Source organism: Oncorhynchus clarkii, chromosome 18, assembly GCF_045791955.1.
Source record: "Oncorhynchus clarkii lewisi isolate Uvic-CL-2024 chromosome 18, UVic_Ocla_1.0, whole genome shotgun sequence".
Classification (NCBI taxonomy): Eukaryota; Metazoa; Chordata; class Actinopteri; order Salmoniformes; family Salmonidae; genus Oncorhynchus; species Oncorhynchus clarkii.
The window spans coordinates 35,492,258-35,511,725 of NC_092164.1; the positions used below are offsets into that span (position 1 = coordinate 35,492,258).

The following is a 19,468-nucleotide window of genomic DNA, read 5'->3' on the forward strand; positions in this document are numbered from 1 at the left end:
GCCAAATACAAAAATAGAGCAAAAATATTATTATTTATTTATATTTTCTTGTTGAATTTCACCCACCTACCATTTCATATCAACAGCTTTCCCACAGAGGGAAGAAAAAACCGTATGTCCACACAGAACCTTGTCAATAAGCTCTCCAACATCCTATTAGAGATGCGTTCATAAATTCACTCTGGCTATCTACTCCGATTTCAGAGCACTCTCGTCTGAGTGTGCCAGAGCACAGAATAACTGATGAATTTATGAACGCACAACGCCAGTTGAATATGATCGGTGTCATTAAACGTCGGCAAAAAAAAAACATAATTAAATTATTGCCAGCAAGCAGCACAGTGACAGTCATCAATGCTCTAGAAAGCATGAAATCAGCCTAACCAGTTCTGGCGAGTAAAGTGGTCAGAGTGAGGTGTTCTCTCATTTGTGTTTAGAAGTAGCTAGCAAGCTAGCCAATTTTACCAGTTAGCTTGGGTGTTTGACTGCCGTTGTGAGGTCAGAACGCTTGGATCAACCTCTACTCCTCCGCCACAGCGTCCAGTGTACGCTCTGAACGCTCTGAATTTACAAACGGACAATATGACAATGCTCTTAATTTACGAACGCATAGAGCGCACTCTGACCGCACTCTGGAATCCCAGAGTGAATTTACGAACAAATAGCAATGTTGTACCACTGAAAAACGAAGTGAAAGCCATCTCCGTAATTTTACATATTTTAAAATCACAGTCTGTAATCCCTTAAGAACTACTTGGGAGATTCAGTAGTAGACACTAATGTATTTACTTGTGCACGGGGTACTGATCTCCCCCTTCTTACTCCCATTCTCCAAGAGTCCTCACTATCAGCCCGAGCTTCCAATCTGTAATACCTTCCACCCAATCAGACATCAAGAGAATAACAAATGGATGGAATTCCTGACCCAATCACTCTACCGAATTGAACGGAAACTTTACTGCTGATAGGCTACACTACACAAACACATACTGCAGGCAGCTACAAACAAAGAATGAGTCATCCAGATTCCATTAAGCCATACAATATTATTTATTCATTCATAGTGTCTCATCAAATATTGCATGTGTGAAGCTGGATGATAGTACTATTGACATAAGACAGGAGTAGCTGTATACATGATGAATAAAAGAGTAGAGAAATATATTTAAATTAAAATGAATGTTCCTCTACACCTGTATTGAAACATGATTTTTCCAGAAGGAAATTTTCAGAACCAGCAGTCTTAGTGGCCCTGTTCATTATTCATTAACTACTGCAATATAAAATGTCTAGTCAATCTTTATTACAGTATATTGTACTACTGATCCATTCAGGTAAACATATTTCTAAACAGTTTTTACAATTACTTTTTCCCCTAATCAAAAACGCAATCCTGGATCAGTTATATTAATTCAGTCTGGAAACGTGTGACTTTTAAAGTTTACTAACGAGTAAAGGATATGAGTTTATTAATAAAAAAAAAAGTTTTATCTATTCCAGCATGAGAAAAATGTATCACCCTCTTCGAGGTACAGCGTGACACTAATCCTCCCCTATAGAACCATCCCAACCAAATGCAAAATGTGAAACCTAAATAAGAGTCATAATTGGTTGATGAAATGTTCCATAATTGGTCTTTGGAGTGATGAAATGCACTTTCCTTGAAGAAGTCCAGGCCCCAAGCCTTCTCGTCGTCTGTCAGGACGTCCATGGACTGTAGCATCTCTATATCACAGGTCTTTCCTGGAATTAAAAACACAATTACACAAGAACCTCATCTGATCTAAAAGTCCAAACACATACAGGGCCTTCAGAAATTATTCTCACCCCTTGACTGTTTCCTCATTTTGTTGTGTTACAGCTTGAATATAACATTTATTAAATAGATATTATTTTTGTCACTGGCCTAAACATAAACACTGGCCCCATAACGTCAAAGTGATATTAAGTTTTTATACATTTTTACAAATTAATTAAAAATGAAAAGCTGAAATGTCTTGAGTCAATAAGTTTTCAACACCTTTGTTATGACAAGCCTAAATAAGTTCAGGAGTAAACATTTGCTTAACAAGTCACTTAATGAGTTGTATGGACTCACTTTGAGTGCAATAATAGTGTTTAACATTATTTTTTTAATGACTGTCTCATCTCTGTACCACACGCATATAAATTACCTGTAAGATCTCTCAGTTAAGCAGTGAATTTCAAACAGATTCAACCACAAAGATCAGGGAGGTTTTTCAATGCCTTGCAAAGAAGAGCACCTACAGTATTGGTAGATGGGGGAAAAATATAAAAAGCAGACATTGAATATCCCTTTGAGCATGGTGAATATATTAATTACACTGAATCAATACACCCAGTCACTACAAAGATACAGGAATCCTTCCTAACTCAGTTGCCGGAGAGGAAGGAAACCGCTCATGGATTTCACCATGAGGCCAATGATGACTTTAAAACAGTTACATAGTTGAATGCCTGTGATAGGAGAAAACTGAGGATGGCTCAACAACATTGTAGTTCCTCCACAATACTAACCTAAGTGAAAAGAAGGAACCCTGTACAGAATAAAAAATATTCCAAAACATGCATCCTGTTTGCAACAAGGCACTAAAGTAATACTGCAAAAAATGTGCCAAAGCAATTCACTTTTTGCCATGTTTACAAAGTGTTATTTTGGGGGTAAATCCAATACAACACATTACTGACTACCACTCTCCATATTTTCAAACATAGTGGGGGCTGCGACATGTTTTTCAGGATAAAAAGTAAACTTTTTTGGTTACAAATGCGTTATTTCATAGTTTTGATGTCTTGAATGAGTAGGTGTGTCCAAACTTTTGACTGGTACTGTATTTTGGGATACACATTTTACATACATGTAAGAACAAAAATATAAACGCAACATGCAACAGATTCTAAGATTTTACTGAGTTACAGTTCATATAAGAAAATCAACCAATTGAAATAAATAAATTAGGCCCTAATCAATGGATTTCACATGACTGGGCAGGGGTGCAGCCATGGGTGGGCCTGGGAGGGCATAGGGAGCCAGGCCCACCCACTGGAGAGCCAGGACCAGCCAATCAGAATGAATTTCCCCCCACAAAAGCGCTTTATTACAGACAGAAATACTCCTCAGCACCTACAGTACCAGTCAAAGGTTTGGGCAAACCTGCTCATTCCATGGATTTTCTATAATTTGACTATTTCTACATTGTAGAATAATAGTGAAGACATCGAAACTATGAAATAACACATATGCAATCATGTAGTAACCAATAAAGTGTTAAACAATTTAAAATATTTGTTGTATTTGAGATTCTTCAAAATAGCCACCCTTTGCCTTGATGACAGCTTTGCACACTTTGGCATTCTCTCAACCAGCTTCATGAGGTAGTCACCTGGAATGCATTTCAATTAACAGGTGTGCCTTGTTAAAAGTTCCGTTGTGGAAGTTCTCTCATTCTTCATGCGTTTGAGCCAATCATTTGTGTTGTGACAAGGTAGGGGTGGAATACAGAAGACAGCCCTATAAGTCCATATTATGGCAAGAACAGCTCAAATAAGCAAAGAGAAACGACAGTCCATCATTACTTAAAGACATGAAGGTCAGTCAAAGTGGAACATTTCAAGGACTTTGAAAGTTTCTTCAAGTGCATCGCAAAATCCATGAAGAACTATGACGAAACTGGCTCTCATGATGATCACCACAAGAAAGGAAGACCCAGAGTTACCTCCGTTGCAGAGGAAAAGTTAATTAAGGTTAAATGCTTCAGAGTTCAAGTAACAGGCACATCTCAACATCAACTGTTCAGAGGAGACTGTGTGAATCAGCCCTTCATGGTCAAATTGCTGCAAAGAAACCACTACCAAAGGACATCAATAAGGAGAAAATACTTGCTTGAGCCAAGAAACATGACCAAATGACATTTGACCGGTGGCAATCTGTCCTTTGGTCTGATGAGTCCAAATATGAGATTTTTTTCTCCAACCGCCGTGTCTTTGTGAGACACAGAGTAGGTGAATGGATGATCTTCGCATGGGTAGTTCCTACCGTGAAGCATGGAGGAGGATATGTGATGGTGTAGGGGTGCTTTTCTGGTAACACTGTCTGTTTTTTATTTAGAATTCAAGGCACACTTAACCAACATGGCTACCACAGCATTCTGCAGCGCTATGCCATCCCATTTGGTTTGCGCTTAGTGGTCCTATCATTTGTTTTTCAACTGGACAATGACCCAAAACACACCACCAGGCTGTGTAAGAGCTACTTGATCAAGGAGAGTGATGGAGTGCTGCATCAGATGACTTGGCCTCCACAGTCACCTGCCATCAACTAATTTTAGATGGTTCTGGATGAGTTGGACGGCAGAGTGAAGATAAAGCAGTTAACAAGTGTGCAGCATATGTGGGAACTCCTTCAAGACAGTTGGAAAAGCATTCCTCGTGAAGCTGGTTGAGAGAATGCCAAGACTGTGCAAAGCTGTCATCAAGGCAAAGAGTGGCTACTTTGAAGAATCTAAAATAGATTTGGATTTGTTTAACACCTTTTTGGCTAATACATGATTCCATATATGCTATTTCATAGTTTTGATGTCTTCACTATTATTCTACAATGTAGAAAATAGTCCAAATAAATAAATGTCCTTGAATGAGTGTGTGTCCAAACTTTTGACTGGCACTGTAGTTACACAACTCCATTCATTTAAATGCATATTCTTATCAAATAAATTTAAAAAAATTAAACATCTCTTCTTTCCACTGTTTTATTTACCTCATTAGACTGTGACAATTACATTACATTCAGTGTAATTGAGTTCACACAGAAGCAGGATTGTTGCGTCAACAATTTTACAAACTTTTACAAACAAAATAAAAATTCTGTCATCTATTTACATATCTAATTATCATCTGTTAAAGATGCAGTCCGGGATCGTAAGCACCACAAAAAAAATAAGTAATTCTGATTAGCTGGGCCTTGCTCCCCAGTGGGTGGGCCTATGCCCTCCCTCCAGGCCCACCCACTGGGGAGCAAGGCCCAGCTAATCAGAATTACTTTTTTTTTGCATAAAAGGGCTTTATTTATTTTTTATATTTGAGTGAAGAATAACCCATCATGTCACCCAATTGTGTTTCAATGGGAGTGTGACTTCAGGAGGCTATCTGACACAGAGAAACTGAGGATTTGGACCAACTGACCCCAAACCCAGGATACAGGGGCTCAGTGAAAGTGGTGTGGAATGTGTGCAGGTGGATCAGTGTATCAGTGGAGATACCATACATGTAGAAGGACAGCGTGCCGGCCACCCAGTCCAGATATACTCCTACTCTGTGGGAGCCAGAGGAGGTGACAGTTCTCTCATTATTGTGCCTGGCATTGTAATATTTATCAGAGCAGAACAGACACCAGGACTTGTCATTGGCTCCAAGCACACAGTCATTATGTTGTCCTCTCCTGCTGATTCCTTTATATGCAACTCCTATCATAACCCATTTCCCACTCCACTCTACCTCCCAGTAACAGCGCCCAGACAGACCCTCTCTACACAGCACCTGTGGACGGTCCTGAAATCTCTCTGGGTGATCAGGATACGGCTGACTCCCATTCCCACATGTCACCTTTCTATTCACCTCAGACCAAGAGAGGTTTCTGTGTGAAGTGTTTGGGTCCAGTTTGAGCTCAAACGCATCTGAGGGATGGGAACAAGACACAATATTTTCAAATTATCATCATTCACAATTAGAATGTTAACTCACTTTTCACTTATTCATACATTTAAAGTCGATGTTTCTAGGTATTAAAAAAGGCACAGTCAAGGTAACTTGAAACGTGTTGAATGATCATATGTTACATATGGTAATGTCAAACACACGTATTCCCAGTAATTACACACACTCAAACATGGTTGCACACATGAACACACACGTTACACAAACACATTTTTCCTCACTCTCAATGACATACTCTCAATGACTAAACTAGTAACACTTGTAACAAAGCCAGTCTTACACTCAAAACCTTTCAATGTCTACAACAAAATGAATGCACATCTTTCACCACACAACAATTGATTCAAAATATAAATGTACTGTGAAATATAACAAGTACATTGGTTTAATCACAAAAACATAATGATATCCTCTCAATTGAGCTATTTTAACAACCAGTTAATCCAATAGAACAAACTGTAAGATACATGTTTAAAAATTGCCCTTTGAATGTCGTATCCTTCAGTACTGTACATATCATCACATTACACTGTTTTCACATTAGGCAATACACTTGCACTGCCCATGTAAAATCTATAGGTTTACCAAACGTTTAAGTGATCATCAATTAAGAGCAGTCGGTTTAAGTAATAGTAAAATGTATTTTAGCAAAAGAGAAGAGAATCATATTAAAAGCGATGTGCACATTTAATTGTGAAAGGCAATTACTTTATATGAACATGTGTTGCAATGTGAAACATGTATTTCGCGGTGAAACACTGATTACGTTTGGTGTAAAAGGGAATATGATTTTGTGTTGTCAATTGAAGTGCTTAGAGTTTTGAAACACCTTCCTTCCTGATGACCTGTTTTGAGTCTTGTGGAGTTTGAGAGTTGTGAAAATGTACCACATACTTGTGAAAATTGCACCAAAGTGATAAAAAAAACAAAATACTTATTTATAGGCATATTCTTCACAACAGTCAACACTCACATTTTCTAAGCCCAGGTTTCATTGTGTGTTCTCCACCATGATCCACACTGTAGGGGTGAGCAGAAGAACAGACAGTCATTGAGTGACACACGCGCACACACACAACTGCTTTGAAGTGGTGGTAAGAATCTTTGGCTTTTAGTAAATTATGATAACTAGCCTGATAATTCATGTTCATATCAGACATGTTTGAGTTGACATAAATCCTCTACATACTTGAGTCTCTCCAGTCTGCAGTGTGGATCCTCCAGTCGAGCAGAGAGCAGTCTGACTCCTAAGTATCCTGGGTGATTGTAGCTCAGGTCAAGCTCTTTCAGGTGTGAGGGGTTTAACCTCAGAGCTGAGACCAGAGAAGCACAGCCTTCCTCCGTGACCAGACAGCCTGACAGCCTGCAAATAGTTTTAAATAATTTCAAAATCACTTTGGTATTTTTTGGTGGTGAAGTGGCATTATATTGTTTTCAACCTTTTCAGATGAATCACTGTCCCTAAACCTTCCATATCTATTAATATATGGATGTATCATTATTAAAAATGTACAATTATTCAAGTATTGCTGTAGAGAGAAAAATGTATATTACAAATATTTGAGTAGACTGACCAGACTAGTTTAAAAAGCAGTATCAGTCAAAAAGAAAGAAGGTGAGGTATCAGATTTAGATTGTATTGAGTAAACCAGGGCTGCCCAACCCCATTCCTGGAGATCTACTTTCCTGTAAGTTGTCAGTCCAACCCTAATTTAGTGTATCTGATTCAGCTAGTGAAGGTCTTGTTGAGCAGCTAATAAGTAGAATCAGGTGTGTTAAATTAGGGTTGGACTGAAAACCCACAGGAATGTAGATCTCTGGGAAGAGGGTTGGGCTGCCCTGGAGTAAACAGTCCAAGCGGTAAGGGAAAACATTTAAATGTATTGGAATGGCCTAGTCAAAGCCCAGACCTCAATCCAATTGAGAATCTGTGGTATGATTTAAAGATTGCTGTACACCAGCAGGAACCCATCCAACTTGAAGAAGCTGGAGCAGTTTTGGCTTGAAGAATCCTAGTTGCTAAATGTGCCAAGCTCAACATATCCCAACAGACTTATAATTGCTGCAAAAAGTGGCTCTAAAAAGTATTGACTTTTTTTGGGGGGGGGGTTCTGCACATTCAAGTTCAGTTTTTTTTGTCTTATTTTTTGTTTGTTTCACAATAAAAACATCTTTATCATCTTCAAAGTGGTAGGCATGTTGTGTAAATCAAACGATACAAACCCCCCAAAAAATCTATTTTAATTCCAGGTTGTAAGGCAACAAAATAGGAAAAACAAGCCACTGTAAGTATTGGACAAATTAGTTGGTATAATGTATTAAAGTAGTCAAAAGTTTAGCTTGTGACTATACAAACTCATTGGATGCATTTGCAGTTTGTTTTGGTTGTGTTTTGGGAGATGTTTAACCTAACTGAATGATGAATGGAGTAAATTTGTTTCTTAACACTACTACATGAATTCAAATAATGCCACGATGAAGAAAAATCATGAAGGAATCATGAATAATAATGAGTGAGAAGTTAGAGGCTAAAACAAAACATGCTAACCTCAGACATTTGTGCCTCTGTAACTTTGTCATACATCATTAATCATTATTCATTCATGTTTATCCATAATCATGGTAGCATCCACATGAATGCAGAAGTGTTCAGAACATCTTACATTCTTAATCACAATAAAAGTGACACCAGACATTATTCACCATTCGGTTTCTATTCGGCAAAACATAATCCAAAACCCAACCAAAACAAACTGCAAATGCATCCAACAAGTTTGCAGAGTCACAAGCTTGATGTAATCACAGAGTGCAAGGAATATGGGATGAAATACTACACTTTTCGACTACTTTAATATACCAAAAGTGAATTTGTCCAAATACTTATGACATCTTCTAATGGGGGGGAGATACATTATAAAGATATTTTATGTCTAAATGGTAAGATAGATATGTTTGAAATTCCCCTAAAAGTGTTATTCTGTACTGTTGCCTAATATCTCAAATCCAAAATGCTGGAGCATAGAGACAAATTAAACTATTAAAGTCTGATAAACACATGTGGATCCAGTGAACAGTTATCACAAGTTGACTAAAAATAGGAATACGGACCTCAGAGTCTCCAGTTTACATTGTGGATCCTGCAGTCCAGCAGAGAGCATCTTCACTCCTGAATCCTTCAGGTCATTGTTACTCAGATCTAGCTCTCTCAGGTGTGAGGGGTTTGTCTTCAGAGCTGAGGCCAGAGAAGCACAACCTTCCTCTGTGACTCCACAGTCTGACAGCCTGACAGAGAGATCATCATGATTTCACAAAGACAGTGTTCATTTAACACGAGTAGTGTAGAAGTAGAATGGTATTTGGTTTATTCTCTCGACATCATCTTCCGTCTCCTAGAATTGTATGGTCATCTTGGTATACTGATGCAAACATCAATGTATTATTCCATATGTTGTTCAATAGTGCATATTTGTTTCTAAATGGAATATCTAATGATTAATCCTTAAATACTTAAATGTCATTCTACAATATGTACTCACAGAGCTGTTCTGGATGCTTTGACAACTGGCAGAAGCCTCAGAAGACCTTCCTCTGATTTGGAGTATTTCTTCAGGTCAAACACCTCCAGATCCTCTTCTGAAGTCAGCAACACAAAGGCCAGAGCTGACCACAGTGCAGGTGAGAGTTTTTCACTGGAGACATTTCCTGAGCTCAGGTAACTTTGGATCTCCTTCACGAGAGAATGGTCATTCAGTTCGTTCAGACAGTGGAACAGATTGATGCACCTCTCTGGAGTGGGATTCTCCCTGATCTTCTCCTTGATGTACATGACAGTTTCCTCATGGCTCTGTGGGCTGCTTAAAGGCTTTGTCAGTAGACCTTGTAAGTGCTTATGATTTGACTCCAGTGAGAGGCCCAGAAGGAAGCGGAGGAAAAGATCAAGGTGTCCACCCGCACTCTCCAAGGCTTTATCCACAGCACTCTTGTGGAAGTCAATTGCAGGTATTTTTCGGAACCAAAATGTTTTGAAGATTAACTGTTGTTTGGCTATTAGATTCTCATTGTCATTGCTGAATCTGAGAAACACATATACAGCAGCCAGAAACTCCTGAATGCTCAGATGCACAAAGCAGAACACCTTGACCTGGTACAGCCCACACTCCTCTCTGAAGATCTGTGTGCACACTCCTGAGTACACTGAGGCTTCCCTGACATCAATGCCACACTCTTTCAGGTCTTCTTCATAGAAAATTAGATTGCCTTTCACAAGCTGTTGAAAAGCCAGTTTTCCCAGTGACAGAATGCTTGTTTTATTCCAGTGTGGACCTGTCTCTTCTTTCGCAAGATACTTTTCATTCGTCTGTTTGGTCTGAAATACCAGGAAGTGTGTGCACATCTCAGTTAGAGTCTGGGGCAACTCTCTCCCTTCTTCACCCATTTTCTCCAAAACTGTGGCAGAGATCCAACAGAAGACTGGTATGTGGCACATGATGTAGAGGCTCCTTGATGACTTCATGTGTGAGATGATTCTACTGGCCAAGTTCTTATCACTAAATCTCTTTCTAAAGTATTCCTCTTTTTGTGAATCATTAAACCCTCGCACCTCTGTAACCTGGTCAACACATCCTGAAGGGATCTGATTGGCTGCTGCAGGTCTAGTAGTTATCCAGAGAAGAGCAGAGGGCAGCAGATTTCCCTTGATGAGGTTTGTCAGCAGCATATCCACTGAGGTCGACTCTGTGACATCACAACAGCTCGTGTTCCTCTTGAAGTCTAGGGGCAGTCGGCACTCATCCAGACCATCAAAGATGAACAGAACTTTGTACTTGTCAAAGTTGGAGATTCTTGATTTATTTGTTTCCATTGAGAAGTGATCGAGAAGTTCAAACAAACTGTGTTTTTCCCCTTTCATCAAATTCAGCTCCCGAAAAGGAAGTGAAAATACAAATTGGACATCCTGATTTGCTTTTCCTTCAGCCCAGTCCAGAATGAACTTCTGCACAGAGACTGTTTTTCCAATGCCGGCGACTCCCTTTGTCAGCACAGTTCTGATAGGTCTGTCTTGTCCAGGTAAAGGTTTGAATATGTCATTACATTTGATTGCCGTCTCTGGTCTTGCTTGTTTCCTGGTTGTTGTCTCCATTTGTCTTACCTCATGTTCATTATTGACCTCTCCATTTCCACCCTTTGTGATGTAGAGTTCTGTGTAGATCTTATTGAGAAGTGTTGGGTTCCCTTGCTTAGCAATACCCTCAAATGCACTTTGATATTTCGTCTTTAGATTAGATTTGAGTTCCCGTTGGCAAATCAAAGCAAGCTCACCTGAATAAACAAGAAGCACAGAGGATATTCAAAATTGGAAGAATGGAGTTAAACATACATATCTTTGGTCAAAACAAAACAGATCCCAGAGATCCCACTCTGTAACTTTCTGTGTCAGTAAAACACAGTCCATAGTCCTTTTGTACTATGCATTTGCTACTACGCCCTTGCATCTAAGATGTAACTTGCTCTTGTATCTTGCATATTGAATGTAAATGCATGCATCCAGAAAAATGCCAGGATGAAATGTGTTACTTTGGCCCAGCATGGCCTCGAGTCTCCTCTTTCACCTGCCAAGTCAACTTATCGAGGTGACAGGTCCACATAGGATTGTGTTATGAATGAGTCAAATGTAATCATATCCCCTCTTAACTGCCTGTATACATGCATGAATGTTTTCTTTACAAGTTAAATTAATGCACACAACACATACTTGAGTTATAATGCTATGTCCAGCTTTTCTACATCCCCCATAATGGAGCAATCAACAGTGAAGGCAGACAGCTCTTACTTTTCTCCAGTGCGTCAGCAAGCTCCTTCTGGTTCATCTCAAAGCCTTCAGGGAGATCTGAACTCAGCACTGTCTTGAACTGTCTTGATAGCTCCTGTTGGGCTCTGTGGACAAAACATGAGCTTACATCTGTACATTCAGCATGCACACAGAAGCAATAACACATAAGAGGGTATGCATGAATTAATTGCAACGGCGTGATGTGGCCAAGCCTCGTATATCATTACATGAATCTGTAAAACAATGATAACTCACATTTGTTCGGAAACAACTCCATCTCTGAACCTTAAAGGTGGATCCATAGACTGGTCACTCTTCATAGACACACAGCTGGGTGCCGTGATGGCTGGTCTCTCCTGCTGGACCCTGACAAAAATACAAAGAGATCAGAGCAACTTTAATACAGTACACCTTTGGTAGTAGTATCTGTAGCAAAATACTCCAATGAGCAACAATACATCAGTAGTGTTTTTAACACAGTGACAAAGTTGACATTTTGACCAAATTAACATCAACCAAGTCATACTGGTTCTTACCTTTCTACAGTAGAAATGTTTTCCTCTTTAAATGTGAGAGGTGGTTCCATAGACAGGTCATTCTTCATGGACACGCAGCTGGGTACAGGTGAGTCTAGTCTCTGCTGCTTTATCCTGTCAAAAGCACAAAGAAAACCAGTCAGTTTGTTGTACTCACAGAGACTCATCTGGTTGGCAGGAAACATCAAGAAAAAGGACAATCAGTATGAAATGGAAAATATCATGTTCATTGTCTACTCTATGTTCTATTAATAAAACACACCTTTGTTCAATGGAAACATCTCCTTCTCTGAACATGATAGGTGGATTCATAGATTTGTCACTCTTCATGGACACACAGCTGGGTACAGGGGAGGCAGGTCGCTGATGTTCGATCCTGACAAAAGCACAAAACTCCTCATTCTTCAATCAGATGTATAACATGGAACATAAATATAAAAAACACAGAGGTATTTTGTTGCATTTTCTCTCTCTTCGTTCCAGTTTACTTTTATAGTTCTCTCTGTTCTCTTAACACGTATGGACCCCAAACTTAATCCAGCATCTGACTAATTACACAAGACTTGAGTTCTGGGTTAAAGTGTTGTAGACCAATTGACCAAGTTGACATTTCGGCCAAATTGACATTGACCAAGTCCAATGGCTTCTTGCCTTTTTTCAGAAGAAAGGTTTCCCTCTTTAAACGTGAGAGGTAGATCCATAGATTGGTCACATTTCATGGACACACAGCTGCATACAGGAGAGTTGGGTCTCTCCTGATGGATTGAGCTTTAACACAACAGAGACATACTTTCAGTCTCTAATATATTTTGCCTAACGAAAATGTGAAACAATTTTGTCACTCTTTAAATTGCACACGCATGCACACACACACGCACGCACACACACACACGCACGCACGCACGCACGCACGCACGCACGCACGCACACACACACACACACACACACACACACACACACACACACACACACACACACACACACACACACACACACATCCTACCTCGTAGCTTTAGTGTAATGTACCCCAGAGAGATTAATGTTAGAGGCAGTGCCCCCCTCCTCTCGGTCAACAGAGAGACTCATTTTAGAGTCAGTGCCCCACTCCCCTCCTCTCTCATCAGACCTACAGTAGAAAACACACAATGGAGAGTGATACACACTTCCTGGATCAAAACTCGTACTGTAAAGACTACAGAGACACAATGTCTGGATCAGAACCAAACAGAAAATAATGACACATATTACCTTGAGCAAACAAATACCCATCAAATAAAAACAAACATGGTCAGAAATCCTGTTTTGTTTTCGCTCTTCAACTATCAGCCATTTTACTGATAACCAAGAACAACTGATTCACTTCCTTTTTGAAAACATGTTAGATTGAGTAACTAAACTCAAGTAGCAGCACTTACATCAACATCCATGTATTCTCTCTCTCCGCTAGTAGATACACAGACTTCCAGTCATTGTGCTAATGCTAGTTAGCATTGGCTTGCAAAACAACCTCCATTTATTGATTTAACCTTTAGTTCGCTAGGCAAGTCAGTTAAGAACAAATTCTTATTTACAATGACAGCCTAGGAACGGTGGGTTAACTGCCTTGTTCTGGGGCAGAACAGCAGATGTTTACCTTGTCAGCTCAGGGATTTGATTAGCAGCCTATCAGTTACTGGCCCAACACTCTTACCACTAGGCTACCTGCCGAAATATATAAAAGGTATCCAAGAGAACATCTGATGCTGGGGAAGTAGATAAAGGTCCTGTTGTTTGCAAATGCTTTATAAATAAAACACAGAAATACCTTATTTACATTAGTATTCAGACCCTTTGCTATGAGACTCGAAATTGAGCTCAGGTACTTCCTGTTTCCACTGATCATCCTTGAGATGTTTCTACAACTTGATTGGAGTCCACCTGTGGTAAGTTTAATTGATTGGACGTGATTTGGAGAGGCACACACCTGTCTATATAAGGTCCAACAGTTGACAGTGCACGTCAGAGCAAAAACCAAGCCATAAGGTCGAAGGAATCATCCGTAGAGCTCCGAGACAGGATTGTGTCGGGGCACAGATCTGGGGAAGGGTACCAAAAGATTTCTGCATTTTTGAAGGTCCCCAAGAACACAGTGGCCTCCAATATTCTTAAATGGAAGAAGTTTGGAACCACCAAGACTCTTTGTAGAGCTGGCCGCCTGGACAAACTGAGCAATCGTGGGAGAAGGGCCTTGGTCAGGGAGGTGACCAAGAACCTGATGGTCTCTCTGACCGAGCTCCAGAGTTCCTCTGTGGAGATGGGAGAAACGTCCAGAAGGACAACCATCTCTGCAGCCCTCCACCAATCAGGCCTTTATGGTAGAGTAGCCAGACGGAAGCCTCTCCTCAGTAAAAGGCACATGACAGCCCGCTTGGAGTTTGCCAAAAGGCACCTAAAGGACTCTTGGACCATGAGGAACAAGATTATCTGGTCTGATGAATCCAAGATGGAACTATTTGGCATGAATGCCAAGCTTCATGTCTGAAGGAAACCTGGCACCATTCCTACTGTGTAGCACGGTAGTGGCACCATCATGCTGTGGGGATGTTTTTCAGCGGCAGGGACTGGGAGACTAGTCAGGATCAAGGGAAAGAGGAACTGAGCAAAGTACAGAGAGTTACTTGATGAAAACCTGCTCCAGAGCACTCAGGACCTCAGACTGGGAACACGTCTCTGAATGTCCTTGTGTGACCCACCAGAGCCTGGACTTGAAACTGATTGAACATCTCTGGAGAGACTAGAAAATAGCTGTGCAGCGACAGTCCCCCTCCAACCAGACAGAGCTTCTAAGGATCTGCAGAGAAGAATGGGAGAAACTACCCAAATACAGGTGTGCCAAGCCTGTAGCATCACACCCAAGAAGACTCAAGGCTGTAATCGCTGCCAAAGGTGCTTCAAAAAAGTACTGTGTGAAGTGTCTGAACACGGTACCAGTCAAACGTTTGGACACACCTACTCATTCAAGGTTTTTTCTTTATTTGTACTATTTTCTACATTGTAGCATAAAATAACACATATGGGATCATGTTTTATATTTGAGATTGTTCAAAGTAGCCACCCTTTGCCTTGATGACAGCTTTGCACACCTGTGGGTTTCCTTGAGCATAAAACCCTATTATTTCAAAGCTCCTCCGCCATTTTACCAGATGTTTACTGATAAGACGGAAGCCGACTGATTTATTTCCTCTTTTAAAATTGATATCTGTCAGTAACTAAGCAGATAGCAGTTCTACTACTGCTAATTTAATTTTAATTTTTCACCTTTTTTAACCAGGTAGGCCAGTTGAGAACACGTTCTCATTTACAACTGTGACCTGGCCAAGATAAAGCAACACAGAGTTACACATAAACAAATGTACAGTCAATAACACACTAGAAAAATCGATGTACAGTGTGTGCAAATGTAGAAGAGTAGGGAGGTAAGGTAATAAATAGGCCGTAGAGGCAAAATAATTATAATTTAGCATTAACACTGGAGTGATATATGTGCAGATGATGATGTGAAATTAGAGATACTGGGGTGCAAAAGAGCAAGAGGGTAAGTAATAATATGGGGATGAGGTAGTTGTGTGTGCTATTTACAGATTGGCTGTGTACAGGTACAGTGATCAGTAAGCCTGGGGCGGCAGGGTAGCCTAGTGGTTAGAGCCTTGGACTAGCAAAAGGTTGCAAGTTCCAATCCCCCAGCTGACAAGGTACAAATCCATCGTTCTGCCCCTGAACAGGCAGTTAACCCACTAGGACATCATTGAAAATAAGAATTTGTTCTTAACTGACTTGCCTACTTAAATAAAGATTAATAAAAAAAATTAAAAAGCTGCTCTGACAGCTGATGCTTAAAGTTAGAGAGGGGGATACAAGACTCCAGCTTCAGAGATTTTTGCAATTCGTTCCAGTCATTGGCAGCAGAGAACTGGAAGGAAAGGCGGCCAAAGTAAGTGATGGAATTGGGGATGACCAGTGAAATATACCTGCTGGAGTGCGTGCTACAAAGTGGGTGTTGCTATGGTGACCAGTGAGCTGAGATATGGTGGGGCTTTACCTAGCAAAGACCTATAGATAACCTGTAGCCAGTGGGTTTGGTGACAAATATGTAGTGAGGGCCAGCCAACGAGAGCATACAAGTCGCAGTGGTGGGTAGTATATGGGGCTTTGGTGACAAAATGGATGGGACTGTGATAGACTGCATCCAATTTCCTGAGTAGAGTGTTGGAGGCTATTTTGTAAATGACATCGCCAAAGTCAAGGATCGGTAGGATAGTCAGTTTTACGAGGGCATGTTTGGCAGCATGAGTGAAGGAGGCTTTATTGCAAAATAGGAGGCCGATTCTAGATTTAATTTTGGATTGGAGATGCTTAATGTGAGTCTGGAAGGAGAGCTTACAGTCTAACCAGACCCCTAGGTATTCGTAGTTATCCACATATTCTAAGTCAGAACCGTCCAGAGTAATGATGCTAGTCGGGCGGGAGGGTGCGGGCAGCAATCGGTTGAAGAGAATGCGGTTAATTTTACTAGCATTTAAGAGCAGTTGGAGGCCACGTAAGGCGTTGAAGCTCGTTTGGAAGTTTGTTAGCACAGATATATACAGAATTGGTGTTGTCTGCATAGAGGTGGATCAGATAATCAATATCAGCAAGACAGACATCATTGATGTATACAGAGAAGAGAGTTGTCCCGAGAAGTGAACCCTGTGGCACCCCCATAGAGACTGCCAGATGTCCGGACAACAGGCCCTCCGATTTGACACACTGAACTCTGTCTGAGAAGTAGTTGGTGAACCAGGCAAGGCAGTCATTTGAGAAGCCAAGGCTATTGAGTCTGCCGATGAGAATGCGGTGATTGACATAGTCGAAAGCCTTGGCCAGGTCGATGAAGACGGCTGCACATTATTGTCTTTTATCGATGGAGGTTCTGATATCATTTAGGACCTTGAGCGTGGCTGAGGTGCACCCATGACCAGCTCGGAAACCAGATTGCATTATGGAGAAGGTACGGCGGGATTCGAAATGGTCGGTGATCTGTTTGTTAACATGGCTATCGAAGAATTTACAAAGGCAGGGCAGGATGGATATAGGTCTATAACAGTTTGGGTCTAAAGTGTCTCCCCCTTTGAAGATGGGGATGACCGCGGCAGCTTTTAAATCTTTGGGGATCTCATACGATAAGAAAGATAGGTTGAATATGCTAGTAACAGGGGTTGCAACAATTTCTGCGGATAATTTTAGAAAGAGAGGGTCCAGATTGTCTAGCTCAGCTGATTTGTAGGGATCCAGATTTTGCAGCTCTTTCAGAACATCAGCTGTCTGGATTTGGGTGAAAGAGAAGTGGGGGAGGCTTGGGCAAGTTGCTGCAGGGGGTGCTGAGATGTTGGCCGGGGTAGGGGCATGGCCAGCCTTAGAAAAATGTTTTTTGAAACTATTGATTATTGTGGATTTATCGGTGGTGACAGTGTTTCCTATCTTCAGTGCAGTGGGCTTCTGGGAGGAGGTGCTCTTATTCTCCATGGACTTTACAGTGTCCCAAAACATTTGGAATTTGTGCTACAGGATGCTAATTTCTATTTGAAAAAGCTAGCCTTAGCTTTCCTAACTGACTGAGTATATTGGTTCCTGACGTCCCAGAAAAGTTGCATATCACGGGGGCTATTCGATACTAATGCAGAACGCCACAGGATGTTTTTGTGCTGGTCAAGGGCATTCAAGTCTGGGGTGAAACAAGGGCTATATCTGTTCTTAGTTCTTAATGGGGCATGCTTATTTAAGATTGTGAGGAAACACCTTTTGAAGAGTATCCAGGCATCTTCTACTGACGGGATGAGGTCAATATTCTTCCAGGTTACCCGGGCCAAGTCGATTTGAAAGGCCTGCTCGCTGAAGTGTTTTAGGGAGCGTTTGACAGTGATGAGGGGTGGTCATTTGACCGCAGACCCATTACGCACGCAGGCAATGAGGCAGTGATCGCTGAGATCCTGGTTGAAAACAGCAGAGGTGTATTTAGAGGGCAAGTTGGTCAGGATGATATCTAAAAGGGTGCCCATGGTTACGGATTTAGGGTTGTACCTGGTAGGTTCCTTGATAATTTGTGTGAGATTGAGGGCATCAAGCTTAGATTGTAGGACGGCTGGGGTGTTAAGCATGTCCCAGTTTAGGTCACCTAACAGTACGAACTCTGAAGGTAGATGTGGGGGCGATTAATTCACATATGGTGTCCAGGGCACAGCTGGGGGCTGAGGGGGGTCTATAACAAGCGGCAACTGTGAGAGACTTGTTTCTGGAAAGGCCTGGGTTAACCTCTACATCACCAGAGGAACAGAGTTGGAGTAGGATAACAGTACAGCTAAAGGCTATAAGAACTGGTAATCTAGTGCATTCGGAACAGAGAGTAAAGGAGCAGATTTCTGGGTGAGGAAAGAATAGATTCAAGGCATAATGTACAGACAAGGGTATGGTAGGATGTGAGTACAGTGGAGGAAAACCTAGGCATTGAGTGGCGATGAGAGAGGTCTTGTCTCTAGAGGCACCATTTAAGCCAGGTGAGGTCACTGCATGTGTGTGGGGTGGAACAAAAGGACTAGCTAAGGCATATTGAAGGTATTAACAACACAGACAAACCTTGTATAAAATATGTTCAATTTGTAACTTTAAAACAACGTTAGATCTTCAATGTTATATCCACATCAGCTACCCTTTGGTCTCCCATCCAGCTTTAACCCTGCTTGACTATTACCAATGTGATATCGTGAGAATGATTGTTGAGAGATCTCCATTTAATAACAGAAAATATTTACTGTAGCCATCAAAGTCACTCCACAAAGAGTAGGTTTAGCAAAGCAAATTAAATGTGACCATACTGTATATCATCAATCATGCTATTTATGCCTATATAGCATTTGCAGCTATTGTCATCAATAGCTTAAATTGCTTAAACACAGAATTAAACTAAAAATAGACCATACAAATGTAATGATATTTAGTGATGTTAAATTGTGTTTGTTTATCAACGGAACCAAATATCAACATTTGAAGGAGATTACTTACTTTATTATTTTCTTCTCTCAAGATGATTTTTTCCTCTATCCTCTCAAAATGGAACCTGAATAAGATCAAACGTACTTTCGGTTTAAGCTCAGCTGTCTTCCCACCCCACCCTGATAAAAGAGTGTTGTATTGATATCAAACATTAGATGGCAGTAAACACCTGTTCTAACTAGACTTTTTTTGAAATGTATTTTTCTTTATTTTTGCAGTTAAATCTCTATACATACAAGAAGTATACAAACAGACAATGATAACATATGCTAGGGGGTACAACTAATTCCAGATTATACAAAGA

At 40.7% G+C, this 19,468-nt stretch overlaps 1 protein-coding gene across 5 annotated transcripts; it reads right to left on the reverse strand.

The window, feature by feature from the left end:
• Positions 1–1,031: 1,031 nt before the first annotated feature.
• LOC139373390 (NLR family CARD domain-containing protein 3-like) lies at positions 1,032–19,257 on the reverse strand. Of its 5 annotated transcripts, XM_071113839.1 has the most exons (12): positions 19,174–19,210; positions 13,103–13,225; positions 12,751–12,867; positions 12,100–12,213; positions 11,819–11,929; positions 11,564–11,667; positions 9,270–11,052; positions 8,842–9,015; positions 6,923–7,096; positions 6,707–6,753; positions 5,557–5,693; positions 1,032–1,743 (listed from the first exon to the last, which is right to left on the reverse strand). In XM_071113839.1, exons 2-12 carry the CDS (start codon positions 13,183–13,185, stop codon positions 1,726–1,728), a joined length of 2,862 nt encoding a protein of 953 aa, XP_070969940.1. In that variant the 5' UTR covers positions 13,186–13,225; positions 19,174–19,210; the 3' UTR covers positions 1,032–1,725. The 5 variants fall into 5 exon arrangements, with proteins under 5 accessions (XP_070969940.1, XP_070969941.1, XP_070969942.1 ...); XM_071113840.1 differs by lacking the exons at positions 12,751–12,867; positions 13,103–13,225 and having other exon boundaries at positions 19,174–19,257; XM_071113838.1 differs by lacking the exons at positions 1,032–1,743; positions 12,751–12,867; positions 13,103–13,225 and having other exon boundaries at positions 4,759–5,693; positions 19,174–19,240.
• Between the last annotated feature and the right edge of the window lie 211 nt (positions 19,258–19,468).

Coding starts and splice junctions, on each gene's coding strand:
- LOC139373390 (XM_071113838.1), bottom strand. CDS start 12,167: ATGAAGAATGACCTGTCTATGGAACCACCTCTCACATTTAAAGAGGAA. Junction 11,053..11,563: donor TGCTGACGCACTGGAGAAAA/GTAAGAGCTGTC, acceptor TTGTTTATTCAG/GTGAGCTTGCTTTGATTTGC. Junction 7,097..8,841: donor TGTAAACTGGAGACTCTGAG/GTCCGTATTCCT, acceptor AACTATTTGCAG/GCTGTCAGGCTGTCTGGTCA.